General features: G+C 35.5%; 1 protein-coding gene across 9 annotated transcripts in view; it reads right to left on the bottom strand.

The window, feature by feature from the left end:
- Nucleotides 1-16,520, bottom strand: part of NT5C3A (5'-nucleotidase, cytosolic IIIA) — a 186,841-nt gene that overhangs the window by 147,162 nt on the left and 23,159 nt on the right. For 3 of the 9 annotated variants that reach the window (XM_070726321.1, XM_070726322.1, XM_070726323.1), the window contains exon 2: nucleotides 15,755-15,925. The exons of 5 other annotated variants lie outside the window; for them this stretch is intronic. In XM_070726321.1, coding sequence (XP_070582422.1) covers nucleotides 15,755-15,821 — 67 coding nt within the window. In that variant the 5' untranslated portion in view covers nucleotides 15,822-15,925. Of the gene's footprint in view, nucleotides 1-15,754; nucleotides 15,926-16,520 lie in introns of those variants that run through there. One more of the 9 variants, XM_070726330.1, reaches the window with a different exon arrangement.

Genomic DNA, 16,520 nt, shown 5'->3' with positions numbered 1-16,520 from the left:
TGAATGACCAAGAAGAATCTGAATTTTATATTATCTGGAATAATGTTTATACATGGATAGACAAAAATAAAAATAAAAATTAAAGCTATGAGAAATGTTATGAATATATCAAAATGATATTAGAATTTTTTGTTGGTTTTTTAAAATTAACTTAATCTTATGTGTATTAGAATGTGTAAACAAAATTCTTCTTTTCATTTAGAATACTATGTCGACTTAATGACTTAAGAACTTATTCTTTTTTCTGTATTAAAAATTGACTTCAAGAAGAGAGGGGTAATTGTAATCCCTACTATGTGTTTAAATGTTTGTGAGTCTGTATGTCTTTTTATGGAAAATTTATAAAGTATTTTTTTTTAAAAGAACTTGGTCATGGAATGAATTAAGTTCTTAAGTAGAGGCACAACTGTATATCATTTCTAATTTAGCAAATCATAATTATAATGTAACATATTTTTCTATTTATTTTTCACTGAAAGTATCTTCCATTATCAATCCCAAAACAATAATAATTCTCCCTAATCTATGTTTTTCACTGTCATTCCCAGTGTAATAATCTTCCCTAGTCCATAACTTCCACTGTCAAACCCAGTGTAATAATCTTTCCTAATCTAATTTTCACTGATCATCTCAGGATAATAATTTTAAAAGTAAATCAGATGCAGTCTTGCGATTTGGACTTCTAGTAGTATTTCTGGTTCTCTGTGATTCAACGTCTTTCTGTTGGTTGTTCTGGGTATCCATGGTATTCACAATAATTTATCACCAGTAACACAGTTCAAAGATGTAATTTCTTCTTGAGTCAGTCATTTTTAGTGTCCAATTCTCATACGCATACATCCTTTTAGGATAGACTACTGCTGTAACTGGCCTGATTTTTATATTTATATCAATATCTCTGCTTTTTCAGTTCTTATTCATGTTAACTTTTGCAGAGAGACTTAAGGGTATCCTGCATTTGATATCAGATGTAGAACTGCCATCTTGAACAATTTTTTATCCAAGGAAGATAAGTTCTTGAACTACTATAATTTCCTCGTTGATTTTAAGCATCTCATGTCCATTTACAGCTGTTGTCAATTATCTTTGTTCTTCTAAAGTTAAGACCCAATCCTACTTTTTCATTTCATTCTTGAATTTCAAGATCATTGTTTCCCAGGTCTTCCTTATTTTCAGCCAATAGTGTTGTATTATCTGGATACCTCAAATTATTTATGGTTCTACCTCCAATCTTCGCTTCCAATTCAGGCAGCTTCAAGTCCATTTTCCACAGGATCACTTCAGCATACAGGTTGGATAAAAATTGTGATAAAATACATCCCTTACTTATCCCGAAACAACCTTTTTTTTAAAAAAAAATGTTTATTAAATATTGACATTAAAAAGAGAAAACAAACAGAACAAACATAAAAGGAAAATGGTATGATACATAGTAATTAATAGTAATATATAATCTCGAGTATATATGAGCTAGATACAATATCAGATATGGAAATTATGAAGTATAATTACAAAGTAAAAGTAAGGTACATATTGTGAAATAATAATAGTAATATAAAGCCGGGATGGCGCAACAGGTAGAGTGCTGTACTGCAGGCCACTGAAGCTGACTAGATCTGAAGGTCAGTGGTTCAAATCTCATCACCGGCTCAAGGTTGACTCAGCCTTCCATCCTTCCGAGGTGGGTAAAATGAGGACCCAGATTGTGGGGGCAATAGGCTAGCTCTGTTAAAAAGTGCTATTGCTAACATGTTGTAAGCCACCCTGAGTCTAAGGAGAAGGGCGGCGTAAAAATTGAATTAATAATAATAATAATAATAATAATAATAATAATATAATCTCAAGTATATCTGTACAAAATACAGTATCAAATGTGAGAAATATAAAGTAAAAGAATAGGAGGAAAAGAAAATAGGAAGATAGAAAAGGAGGTAAAGAAAGAGAGAGAGAGAGAAGAGGTGTCAGCAATTTAGCTGATACTTTGGATTTGTACGACTTTAGGGTGTAAAGATGTAGTAGGAATACGTATGTCCGTATCGTATTTATAAAAGTAAGAATGTATAGTTAGTACAGGTTCATAAAAATCAATGGGACTCAAGCATTTTAAGTATTTGTATCCTGAACATATGAGCTGAGATTCATATTGCAGAATTTAATAATTGTCTTCAAGTTGTCCTGGTTGATACCTTTTAGTACTAATATAAGTAAATGTATTCATATGTTGTCGTGTTAAATAGGAGAAATGTTATTAACTGTTTTTGTTCTTTTTGAAGAATGGTTAGGGTTTTTTTTTTATCACCAATGGTATCACTTTTCCCAAGCCTTGTAGAAGTCTGATTCTTCCTAATTTTGGATCTCCATTGTTATTTTAGGCATCTCAGCACATTCCATGATTTTTATCAGAATATTTAAAGTACCGTATATACTCGAGTATAAGCCGAGTTTTTTAGCCCCAAAAATGGGCTGAAAAACACAGCCTCGGCTTATACTCGGGTCATTGACAAAGTCACCACACGAGGGCGCCATTGCTTGAGCCAGAGCGAGGAGGCACCAGCTTTTGTCCCCTCTCGCACGCCGTAGTTCCTCTCCCTAGCTCAAGCAAAGAAGGCAGCCATTTGCAATGGTGAGTCAGATTAAAAAGGCCCCCTGCTGTCAGATTCTCCTCCCCCTCCTTTGAAAGGATTTAAACTGTTTAAAAAATGGTATTTTGTGGTAGTTGCTGTCCTTGCTTGGATAGGATCTAATAATGTGTTATGAGGCAGAGCTAGACAGGAATTCTTTTTCTATCTGTCTATCTTTCTATCTATCTATTTTTCTATCTATCTATTTTTCTATCTATCTATCTATCTATCTGTATCTATTTCTTTCTATCTATCTATCTATCTATCTATTTTTCTATCTGTCTGTCTATCTTTCTATCTATATCTATCTGTCTATCTATCTATCTATCTATCATCTATCTATCTATCTGTATCTATTTCTATCTATTTTTCTATCTATCTATCTATCTATCTATCTGTATCTATTTCTATCTATCTATCTATCTATCTATCTATTTTTCTATCTGTCTGTCTGTCTGTCTATCTATCTTTCTATCTATATCTATCTATCTATCTATTTCTATCTATCTATCTATCTATTTTTCTGTCTGTCTATCTATCTTTCTATCTATATCTATCTATCTATCTATCTATCTATCTATCTATCTATCTATTTGGTTTTCTATGCTGATAACCTCACAGCAGCTAATGCTGAAGCTCTTCTTTGGATACACTTATTTGTTTGTTTGTTTGTTTGTTTATTTATTTAATTGGATTTGTATGCAATCCCTCTCCAAGGACTCAGGGTGGCTCACAGCATATATAAAAACAGAACAATAATGTAAATCCAATTAATGATGAGAAGGAATCCAGTTTTGAAGGATTTTAACTCTTAGGTTTTAGCTTTGTTCCTGATCAAGCTACTTTTTTTACTTTTTAATTTATTGTTAATATTGTTAATTTGTTTACCCTCTTTTAAATTTACAGAGCTAGTTTACTGGTTTTCTTTAAAATAAATATTCTAAAACATGTCTCAATTAATGTAATTTTATTGTTTTCCATTTTTATAAGTTACCAGTAGCCACTGCATTTTCTAACCTCGGCTTATACTCGGGTCAATACGTTTTCCCAGTTTTTGTGGCAAAAATTGGTGCCTCGGCTTATACTCGGGTCGGCTTATACTCGAGTATATACGGTAGTTGGAATGGTTTCTTGCTTCCAAAACTGTGCAAATACAATTCTGGCAGCTGAAAGGATTTGTATAATAATGTACCGGTCTTCTTTTATAAGTTTTTGTCTAAAAATTCCTAAGAGAAAAAGTTCTGGTTTGGTATTATAATCTGTGATGTAACTTGATCCAAAAGGTTTTTAATTTTTTGCTAATTCTTTTGCAAATTCACAGGTCCACCATGTGTGGTAATAGGTTCCTGGTTGATTCTTACATTTCTAACAGAGCGGAGACATATTGGGAAACATTTTAGAAAGTCTGGCAGGAAGTAAATGCCACCTGTAGAACATTTTATATTGATTTTCCTTATAGGAAGTCGCCAATACCATTTTATACTTTATTGACCAAATTTTTTCCCATTCAATCAGATTGATGGGATAGCCAAAATATTGAGCTCACACGACCATTGATCCCTTAACTTCTTCCTCTATAGTGTTGTATTTTAACAGTATGTTATAGATGTTTGAAATTGTTTTTCCTTCTGGGCCGAGGATAATTCTGTCTAATGAATTGTTTTTTGAAAGCCAAATTTGTTTTTATGTTCTTTATATTTAGAATTAATTTGTAAATAAAGTAGCCAATTGAGATTTATCCCTTTTTCAAAGAGTTTTTGCTTTGTGAGTAGATTATTGTTTTCATCTAATAATTGTTCATAAGTTAAATTTTTTGGGGGGATAAAGCATTTGGGTATATTATGATTTCAGTTGGGGATAACTATTTTGGAATGGAGTGGTAATTATTTTTCTTTATATAGTGTTTTCCTTATATAGTGATGTTTGAAATATTTTGGTAGTTTATGGTTTTCGGATATCAAAAAGTAGTGCCATCCGGATTGGAGATCAAATCCTTCAAGGGTTAATACCCTTGTATTTTTTAATGTTATCCAATCTTTTAGTAAAGTGAGGATTGAGGTCTGGTAATATAGCTCAAAGTTTGGTAGGCCGAAACCTCTTCTTGCTCTATGATCCTGGAGGTTTTTAACTTTGATCCTTGCTTTCTTTTTTTGCCCAGATGAATTTTTGGATTTTTAAATGTAAATTATTAAAGAACGTTTTATTTAACTTAATTGGCGCACTTTGGAATAAATACAAAAATCGTGGAAGAATATTGGATTTTATTGCAGCTATTTTTCCCATTAGGAAGAGTTGTACATTGGACAATCTAGTAAGATCTTTTTGTATATCAATAGTTAATCGTAGTTATCCTTTTTTATAGTAGTACAGTTCACTGTGATCCATAGACCCAAATATTTAACCTTTTTTGTGGTTTTTAAATTAAGAGTTTCTTCTAATTGAATAATTTGTTTATGTGTCATATTTTTGGTAATTATTTTAGTTTTTTCTTTGTTTATTTTTAGGCCTGCTATCTCTCTGAAATTGTAGATTTCATTAAGTCAGATTGATGCAGTTTCTAGTGGGTCTTGTATGATAAAAACCATGTCATCGCAAAAGCTTGTACCTTATAATGCTCTTTTTTATTTTTAATCCTTGATTTTTTAATTATTTCTTACATCGTTTAGTAAGATTTCTATTGCAAAGATAAAAATTAAAGGAGCTAAAGGACAATTTTGACATACGCCTTTTGTCTTAGTTATTTTTTCACTGATGTCATTATTGACAAATATTTTAATTGACTGTCATGAATAAATTGATTTAAAAAATTGATAAAGTTATCTCCAAATTTCATACTAGCTATTTGGGTCCTAAAGTATTGCCAGTAAACACTATCAAAAGCCTTTTGCAAATCGACAAATATCAAAGCGGCCGGTTCATCATTATTTTTAACATAATATTCTAAAATATTTAAAATTATTCTTGTAGAGGGAAGGGGTGTGGTCAGCGGCCCAGCAAGACAGAATCTCCTGCACTCTGGCAGGGGGAAATATCTGAATCCCTGCCGTGTGGGGGTGCTGATTCCTTTGAATCGGTCCGAAGCCTCCCTGAAGGGAAAGTGAAGAAGGGGACTTGGCTGAGGGTCCGTTTTGGGGTCGGCATGCCCCATAGATACCATACCTGGAGCCTCCACTGACGGCAGAGTGAAACGACTTCAGTCGTCAGCCGTGGCTATACTACGTGTCAAGAAGAGTCTTGTTACTTTGTTGGAAGTCATCTGGAAAGAAGAAAGGAATTCTTAAAGAGTTATGCAGGAGGTTGAGTGGATGAAAATTGTGAGTTTGGATGAAGCATTTGCCAAAAGTTTTTTTTTTTAAAAGAGAACTGTTCTTTTTTTCAAGAAGAAAGAGATTTGGGGAAGTTGAGCAAGGTGGCTAATTAACATCAGAACTGTTCAATGTCTATTGATTGGATTGCAAAGCGACAGCTAAGATCCAGGTGGTGGCTTTTGGATGTTAAGATTGATTAACATTTGATTTAAAAGACTTAATTTGTTTAAATTTCAGAGTTCTTCCTTCCCCTTTTGGGAATAAACATTTTAAAATGGGAAGTAAGGCTTTTTTTTTCTTTTTTGGATTAATGGTGCTACCATCTATTGGAAGAAGATTTGTTCATGGGAGAATTATTTGTTTATTTTCAAGTTTGCCCTTGGAAAAGGGGAAACCGTTGAATTTGCACTTATCTCACAAATTTGGTGGAAATAACATACTAGGCTGTTTAAGAGAATTTGTTTACGTATGAGAAGAATACCGAAACTGACCATCAGTACAATGACATAACATTATTTTCAGTAAACATTAATGGTCTAAATTCCCCTTCTAAGAGGAAGAAAACTTTCCACAAAATAAAAATACTGTACAAGATTATGACATAATTTGTTTACAAGAGACTCATATTAAACTCCGAGATACTGAGATACTATCTTGCCCCAGACTTGGTAAAAAATTCATATCACTCGCAAGTGTAAAAAAAAGAGGAATAGTTGTGTATGTCAAACCAAATCTTGCTCCAAAATTAATTTATTCTGATAACAATGGACAGATTTTAATTATACAAATTTCCCTAGGTTTAAAAATAGTTAATATAATTATGATATATTCCCCCCTCGATACGACAACCCAATTTTTTTCTCAAGCTTCATTAAAAAAAATTGGAATTAAAATTAGTAAATATAATGATTGTTGGTGATTATAATGCTATATTTAATAAAAAATTAATTATAAAGGCTCTAAAACCAAATCTAGAAAACAATTACCATCAACCTTTGAAGATTTGAGTACAGAATTTGCACTACAAGACATCTGGCATTATTATAACCCAGAATGTCTAGAATATACATTCTTCTCCAATCCCCATAAATCATGGTCACGTATAGACATGATTTGGTCTACTCCAGAAATTATTAATGAAACTACACAGATTCAAATATTTCCGAATACATGGGCAGATCACAACCCCATAATGTTGAAATTAAGAATTCCCACAAGTTTTTACCTTCGAAGATGGTAAAGCAATTCTCAATGAAAAAGATTTTCAAAATTTAATCCAAAACGAAATTCAGATGTTTCTTTAACAACAACACAAAACTTATGGGACACCCTAAAAGCCTACATATAAGAGGCATTTATAACTCCTATACAGCCAAAAAGAAAAAACAAAATAAGATTCAATTTGATATATTAAACGCAAAAATAAAAAAATTAGAAGAAAAATTACAAATAAACCCAAGTAATTACAAAATTATAGCAGAAATAAAAATGGTTAAACATGAACTAAATATAAAATCTCAAAATGAATTATCTCAAAAACTAAGAATGTCCAGACAAAAACAATTTGAATCCGCTAATAAACCCAGCAGATGGTTATCTTTTCAACTTGCCCAGCAGAAGAAAGATAAAAATATTGAAGCCCTACATGATGAACAAGGAGTCCTTAAAACCTCCCATACTGATAAAAAACAAATAATTCAACTGTTTTTCACTAACCTATACAAAAAAGAAGATATAGATGAACATTCGATTGCAGAACTACTACAACATTCAAACCTACTTAAAATAAAGGAAGAACATCAGGAACTCTTGAATAAAAAGATAACTGCTCTTGAAATAAACAGCACAATCGTTAATCAGAAAAACAATAAAACTCCAGGCCAGATGGTATCCCTGCAGAACTATATAAACAAACCTCATAAAATTTGAACCCTATACTCCTTAAACTATTTAATGAAGTTTTAGAAGAAGCCAAAATCCCTGATACATGGAATGAGGCATATATAACCCTAGTTCCAAAGGATGACAAAAATAGGTCCCATATACAGACTTACCGTCCCATATCCCTATTAAATTCAGATTATAAAATCTTTACTACAATCATTGCCAATAGACTAAAAAGGATCCTAAATATTATTATACATGCAGATCAAAATGGTTTCCTTCCGACAAGAAACATTGGAATGAACACTAGAATTATACTTGACTCTATAGAATACTATAATAAAAATATTGATAAGCATGTTGCATTTATATTTGTTGATCTATATAAAGCTTTTGATAGTTTACATTGGCAATTTCTTATTTCACAACTTGAAATTATGAACTTTGGTGACCATTGTGTCAATCTAATTAGAGCTCTATATAATGCTCCGACAGCTAAAATATTAGTCAATAATGATATTACAGATAAGATATATATTAGTAAAGGTGTTAGACAAGGATGTCCATTAGCTTCTCTACTTTTCATTTTGGCATTAGAAATTCTATTAAATAATATAAGAGCAAATAAACAAATACAAGGTCTTAAAACAAGAACATTTAAAACTTCAAGCATTCGCTGACGACATGGTCTTCATCCTACAGGACCCATTAAAATCAATAATAAATTTTACTAAGGAAATTGAGAGATTTGGCGCTGTCTCTGGACTAAATATCAATAAAGAAAAAACTCAAATGATAATTAAAAACATGTCTCAAACTCAGATAAGTAAATTAGAAGAACTAGCAACACTTAAAACAAAAAAAACCCTAAATACTTAGGTTTATGGATTACTGCGAGCTGTGCAACAATTAAGAAAGATAATTATGATAAACTCACTGAAGAAGTAGATAAGATCTGAAAAATGGACAAAGCTTCCTCTTTCCTTAATGGGAAGGAAAGCCACGATTAAATCAAATATTCTTCCAAGATACTTATATTTATTTCAAACAGCTCCAGCAAAACTAACTAAAACATTTTTTGAATCATTACATAGAAAATTTTCTAAATTTATCTGGGCAAAAAAGAAGGCAAGGATAAAAATTAAATGTATGTTTGATCACCGTACAAGAGGAGGATTTGGTCTCCCTAATATGGAATTGTACTACAAAGTGTCAATGCTTAACCTATTTAAGGAATGGATAACTCTGAAAAATAGAAGGCTAATAGCATTAGAAGGCTATGACCTCCTTACTGGATGGCAATTTATTAAAAAGAATTATTATTTAGCGACTCCAAAGTGGATTTCACCAATTGAACTATTCTTCCATCCTAACTTATTTTCATCAAACATGATAATAACCTATGAACAAGTACTTGATTCAAATGACCATCTAATACCTAAACTAACACTTGCAGAGAACGATATCAGCTTAGACTGGTATCAATTTATCCAGCTACAGAATATAACAAACACAAAAAAAATTTCAGATTCCCAAAAAATATTATATTAGATAAGATTCCCAAAAAAGAAAATAATTTCCAATTTATATAGTAGTCTTTTACAACAACATACAATAGAAGAAACCGTAAAAACATCCATGATAGCCTGGGGACAAAATTTCGGATATAACATTTATCTTAATGAATGGGAAAGAATATGAACAAAAAACTATAAATATACAATAGTCACCACACAGAAAGAAAACCAATATAAAATGTTTCACAGATGGCATCTTCCTCCAGCAAGACTTGCAAAAATTTACCCAAATATGTCTCCAAAATGCTGGAAATGCAATGAAAAAATTGGCACACATCATACATGGTGGGCATGCGAAGTTGCAAAAGCCTATTGGTTAAAAATACAAAAAATAATAGACCAAATTACTTCTACAAATATATCCTTAAAACCAGAACTGTTTCTATTAGGAATAATTAGACAAAAGATTAATAAAGACAACTATTATAGAAACATAGAAACATAGAAGTCTGACGGCAGAAAAAGACCTCATGGTCCATCTAGTCTGCCCTTATACTATTTTCTGTATTGTATCTTAGGATGGATATATGTTTATCCCAGGCATGTTTAAATTCAGTTACTGTGGATTTATCTACCACGTCTCCGGAAGTTTGTTCCAAGGATCTACTACTCTTTCAGTAAAATAATATTTTCTCATGTTGCTTTTGATCTTTCCCCCAACTAACTTCAGATTGTGTCCCCTTGTTCTTGTGTTCACTTTCCTATTAAAAACACTTCCCTCCTGGACCTTATTTAACCCTTTAATATATTTAAATGTTTCGATCATGTCCCCCCTTTTCCTTCTGTCCTCCAGACTATACAGATTGAGTTCATTAAGTCTTTCCTGATATGTTTTATGCTTAAGACCTTCCACCATTCTTGTAGCCTGTCTTTGGACCCGTTCAATTTTGTCAATGTCTTTTTGTAGGTGAGGTCTCCAGAACTGAACACAGTATTCCAAATGTGGTCTCACCAGCATTCTATATAGCAGGATCATAATCTCCCTCTTCCTGCTTGTTATACCTCTAGCTATGCAGCCAAGCATCCTACTTGCTTTCCCTACCGCCTGACTGCACTGTTCACCCATTTTGAGACTGTCAGAAATCACTACCCCTAAATCCTTTTCTTTTGAAGTATTTGCTAACACAGAACTGCCAATACAATACTGAGATTGAGGATTCCTTTTCCCCAAGTGCATTATTTTACATTTGGAAACATTAAACTGCAGTTTCCATTGCTTTGATCATTTATCTAGTAAAGCTAAATCATTTACCATATTACAGACGCCTCCAGGAATATCAACCCTTTTGCACACTTTAGAGTCATCGGCAAATAGGCAAACCTTCCCTACCAAACCTTCCCCTATGTCACTCACAAACATATTAAAAAGAATAGGACCCAGAACAGACCCTTGTGGCACACCGCTTGTAACCTGACTCTGCTCAGAATACTCGCCATTAACAATAACTCTCTGATGTCTATGCTTCAGCCAGCTGCAAATCCATTGAACTATCCAGGGATTAAGTCCAATCTTCACTAATTTATCTATCAGCTCTTTATGTGGAACCGTATCAAAGGCTTTGCTGAAGTCCAGGTAGGCAATATCCACAGCACCACCTTCATCCAACACCTTTGTGACATAGTCAAAGAAATCAATGAGATTAGTCTGACATGATTTGCCTTCAGTAAAGCCATGCTGATTTGGGTCCAATAAGTTATTGTTTTTTAGGTGCTGATTTATCCTCTTTTTGAGTAGAGTCTCCATCATTTTAACTACAACTGATGTCAAGCTAACTGGCCTGTAGTTACCAGCTTCTTCTCTACTGCCGTTCTTGTGGATAGGCACAACACTGGCCATTCTCCAATCCTCAGGAACTTCTCCTGTTAACAAGGATTGGTTAAACAAATCAGTCAGGGGGGTAGTAATGACAGATCTGAGTTCTTTAAGAACTCTGGGGTGGATGCCATCTGGACCCATTGCCTTATTTATCTTTAATCATTCAAGTTCTTCTAAGACATCGGCTTCTAAGATCACTGGAGCTGAATCCGTACAACTGGAAGCAATGCTATATCCCTCTATAGTATTATTTTGTAAGGTATCTTTTGAGAAAACTGAACAGAAGTAGCTATTGAAATGGTCAGCGATCTCCTTATTCCCATTAATGCATGTATTATTCCCAGTACTAAGCTTCGTGATGCCGCAGTTTTTCTTCTTCTTATCACTAATATATCTGAAGAAGGTTTTATCCCCCTTCTTTACAGATTTGGCAATTTCTTCCTCTTTTGAGACTTTAGCAGCATATATTATCTGTTTCGCCTCCTTCTGTCTCATTTTATACTCCTCCCTATCAGCTATACTTCCAGACTCTTTATACCTCCTATAGACAGCCTTTTTTTCATTGACTATAGCCCTTACATCATTGCTAAACCATAGCGGTTTCTTCTTCCTTTTACCTTTAGTTATTTGTCTTACATACAGTCCAGTGGCTTTTAATATGGCCTTTTTTAATACAGTCCACTGGGTGCTCACTCCTGCCATTTTATCCCTCCCCTTTAATTCATTATCTAAATATTCCCCCATTGCATTAAAATTTGTTTTTCTGAAATCCAATACTTTGGTTGCATTATAGGATTGCTCACAATGCGTTTTTACATCAAACCACAAACATAGATGGTCACTGCAACCTAAATTTTCTCCCACCTTGACATCTGAAACCCAATTCCCATTCGTAAAAACTAAATCTAGAATATTCTCCCCTCTAGTTGGTGTCTTAACCAGCTGTGCCAGAGCTGCTCCTGTAAAGGCCTCTACTATATTCTTACTTTTGCTTGTAAGGGCACTGGGGATATTCCAGTCAACATCAGGCATGTTGAAATCACCCATAACCACAATATCTCCCTTTACTGCCATTTGGGTAATTTCATCCACCATCTTGTTGTCATATTCCTTGGATTGCCCTGGAGGCCTATAGATCACCCCAATTCTAATGACAGAACCTTCTTTATTTTGCATGCAAATCCAGAGACTCTCTAGATCTTGACATGTATTTTGAATTAGTGTTGTTTTTAGACTTTCTTTAATATAAATGGCTACTCCACCTCCCCTTCTCTCTATTCTATCCTTCCTATACAGTGTATATCCTGGTATGGATATTTCCCATTCATTAGAATCCTTAAACCATGTCTCAGTTATGGCAACCAGGTCCAAATTATCTCTAGATATTATGGCCATTAATTCACAGAGCTTGTTGCTCAAGCTTCGAGCATTCGTGCACGTTACCCGAAGAACATTATTTTCATTATTAGTTTGCCCCTTATCATCAACAACTACATCTATTTTATTTGCAGCTCCCTTTTCATAAGCTTCCAAAAACTGATTTATCCTCATTGGTCGGGGACAGAAATCACCCACATCAGTTACATCTCTGTCCCCTTTACCTAGTTTAAATGCCTGTCCAAAAAAGTTCTGAATTCCTCACTGAGTACCTGGGTATCTCTGTATGATGGATGCAAACCATCCCTCTTAAACAACTCCCTATTAGACCACCTACTGACATCATGACTTACATAGCCAAAACCTATAATTATATTATAATTCAAATTTTAACTGCAGCAAGAATCCTATATGCCCAAATCTGGAAACAGAAACAAACACCTACCATATTAAACCTATGGACTATGCAGAAATGTCTAAATTAACCATGGAATTACAAAATAGAGAAGATACGGTATTTTACCAAGTCTGAGGCAAATGGTACGACTGACTGAAGAAAAAGAATATCTTTCAACCAATCCAAAAAGAAAATAATCCAACAAAACAACCTAATATTGGATGACAAACTCCTGCAAGATACTCTACCTTATATAAAACATAATAATAATAATAATAATAATAATAATATTAATATTAATAATAGTAATAATAAATTCTTATATAACACTGGAAAAAATTTACAGCGATAACCCTAATCAAATCAACAGAAGTTTTCAACTACTCTTAAAGAGGGAATGATACTCTAACGATAAATATGGACTTCATGGAAATGATACACCAGCTTATTGCTGGTCTTATTTTCATCCTTTTTCTAACCTATCTTTTCCTTTCTTTCTCACTTTGCTGTTTTATCCTCCTTTTTTTTATTCCTTTCTATATTTACTCCTTATCTTATTCCCCTTTTTTCAGTCTCTTTTTTTTTCTCCTCTCTCTACTTTGTTAAGCCAAAAATCAACTTCATATGAGGGGAAAATTTCAAACTATTTCTTTTAATATTTTATTTATGTACTTAATACTTACTATTGTGGAAAATGTACTTCTTATCCCAACATTCTGTTAATACCGTACTGGTACAGCAATTCGTTTTGATCCATTTTTCTCCCTCTACCTTCCCCCCCTCTTTTTTTCTTTCCCTTTTTTCCCCTTTTTTAATGTATAAGTAATAAAGATTATTTATTAAAAAGAGAGAGGATTTATTTAAATAGCTGGAAAAATAAACATTTTTTTCTATAGCCATGGAGAAATCAGAGATCCAGGAGATCAGATAAATTTTTAATGATATTCGAACAATGATGATTGATTTTAGAGAATCAATGAGAGACTGCATGGGAATTGCTCAAGAAACAAAAGAAGTGAATGACTCAAAAGAGAAAAGTGGAACAGAGGATTTTCCGAGACTACTAGGACAAGATGAAAAACAAGATACTGGCGGGCCCGGGACAGTGGTTTATCCTCTGTCCTGGTGTTTCTTGACCTCTCAGTGGCTTTCGATACCATCAACCATGGTATCCTTCTGCGCCGGCTGGAGGGGTTGGGATTGGGAGGCACTGTCTTTCAGTAGTTCTCCTCCTACCTCTCCGGTCGGTCGCAGTTGGTGTTAGTGTGTGGTCAGAGGTCAACCTCTAGGTCTCTCCCTTGTGGGGTGCCTCAGAGGTCGGTCCCCTCCCCCCCTGCTATTTAATATCTACATGAAACCGCTGGGTGAGATCATCCAAGGGCATAGGGTGAGGTATCATCAGTACGCCGATGATACCAAGCTGTATATCTCCACCCCATGTCAGTCAACAAAGCAGTGGAAGTGATGTGCCGGTGCCTGGAGGCTGTTGGGATCTGGATGGGTGTCAACAGACTCAAACTCAACCCTGATAAGACGGAGTGGCTGTGGGTTTTACCTCCCAAGGACAATTCCATCTGTCCGTCCATTACGCTCGGGGAAGAATTATTGACCCCCTCAGAGAGGGTCCGCAACTTGGGCGTCCTCCTCGATCCACAGCTGACATTAGAGAGCCATCTTTTGGCTGTGGCCGGGGGGCGTTTGCCCAGGTTCGCCTGGTGCACCAGTTGCGGCCCTATCTGGACCGGGACTCACTGCTCACAGTCACTCATGCCCTCATCACCTCGAAGTTCAACTACTGTAATGCTCTCTACATGGGGCTACCTTTGAAAAGTGTTCGGAAACTTCAGATCGTGCAGAATGCAGCTGCGAGAGCTATCATGGGCTTCCCCAGGTATGCCCATGTCACATCAACACTCCACAATCTGCATTGGTTGTCGATCAGTTTCTGGTCACAATTCAAAGTGTTGGTTATGACCTATAAAGCCCTTGATGGCATTGGACCAGAATACCTCGGAGACTGACTTCTGCCACACGAATCCCAGCGACCGATTAGGTCCCACAGAGTTGGCCTTCTTCCGTTGACGAAACAATGTTGTTTGGCGGGACCCAGGGGAAGAGCCTTCTCTGTGGCAGCACCGACCCTCTGGAATCAAGTCCCCCCCGGAGATTAGGATTGCCCCCACCCTCCTTGCCTTTCGCAAACTCCTCAAAACCCACCTCTGCCATCAGGCATGAGGAAATTGACTCCCCCGGGCCATTTCCCGTTTACGTTTTTGTCTGAGATGTATGATTGTTTTTTATACTTAGGGTTTTAAATTGCTTTTTATTGTTGGATTTGTACCATGTTTTGTGTTGTAAGCCGCTCCGAGTCTCCAGAGAGGGGCGGCATACAAATCAAATAAATCTAATCTAATCTAATATGGAGAATGGACAGACTAAAGGACATGTTATTGAATTGGATGACTTTGTTACCTTAACAAATGATACTGAAAAAAAAATCAAGAATTGTTTGGTCAATGATTGGGCTGTTGATCACATGTTTTACTATGAATATATTGAAACTAGCACAAAAGGAAAATTGAAAGGATGTGATTTGGAGCTAGGGGTTGATCAGACTCAAAAAGAAAACAATATTGAAAGTGATTGGTTGGAAAGATATAAAAAGTTGACATTTGCAAAAATTAAAGGTGTTAAGAGAAAAAATAGAAAGAATGGAAAAGGATATTAAAAGGGAATATAAAAAATAAAAACAAAAATAGGCGTTGATTGCTTACCTGAATGCCTCTTCTTGTACACTGAGTGGGTACAGCAGTCACGTGGGTTGCTCGCTGTCCAATCCATATAGGACCGAGCCTTGTCTTTAAAAAGATTGCTGGATCCGCCCCTTCGCCAGAATTCACAAGTCCGTAGACTTAGGTTTGAAAAGTGGTGGCTCAAATTGTGCTCTACTCTCATAGTTAAGAAAAGAAGGAAGAAGGTACAACCATAGTCAGAAAGACGTAGGGAAGGAATAATAATAATAATAATAATAATAATAATAATTATTATTATTATTATTATAATTTATTTATTTATTAGATTTGTATGCTGCCCCTCTCCGAGGACTCGGGGCAGCTCATAACAATACACCAAGGATCGACAAACCCAGGCGCCTGGTCGCCAGTGGCGCCTAGAAAATGTTGTCTGGCGCCTAGAAAATGTTGCCTGCTGTACTGTATGTATACAGCAGTGTTTTTCACGAGGTGGCTCCTGCAAGTGGGAGCTCCAGGGCTGAGGCTTCAGCCCTGGAGCTCCCACTTGCAGAAGCCGCCCCCCGGCTATTGCCCGCCGCCGCCGCTACCCGCGCACCCCAAAATACCCCCCCTGCGTGCCCTTTTCCATGGGCGCGCAGTCCCCATTCCCCTGCCTGCCTGGGGGGGGGCGGGGGCGGGGAGGCGCCGGCAGTAGAAGGCGCAGCCCCCGCCCGCCCGATCCGCTCCCTCTCCTCCTCTTCCGCTGAAAGAAACGCGCGGAAGCTGCCTTTTGACTCCGATGCTTTGC

Source organism: Erythrolamprus reginae, chromosome Z, assembly GCF_031021105.1.
Source record: "Erythrolamprus reginae isolate rEryReg1 chromosome Z, rEryReg1.hap1, whole genome shotgun sequence".
Lineage (NCBI taxonomy): Eukaryota > Metazoa > Chordata > Lepidosauria > Squamata > Dipsadidae > Erythrolamprus > Erythrolamprus reginae.
Note: the sequence above shows the minus strand (reverse complement) of the source record. Positions and strands in the feature narration are given on the sequence as shown.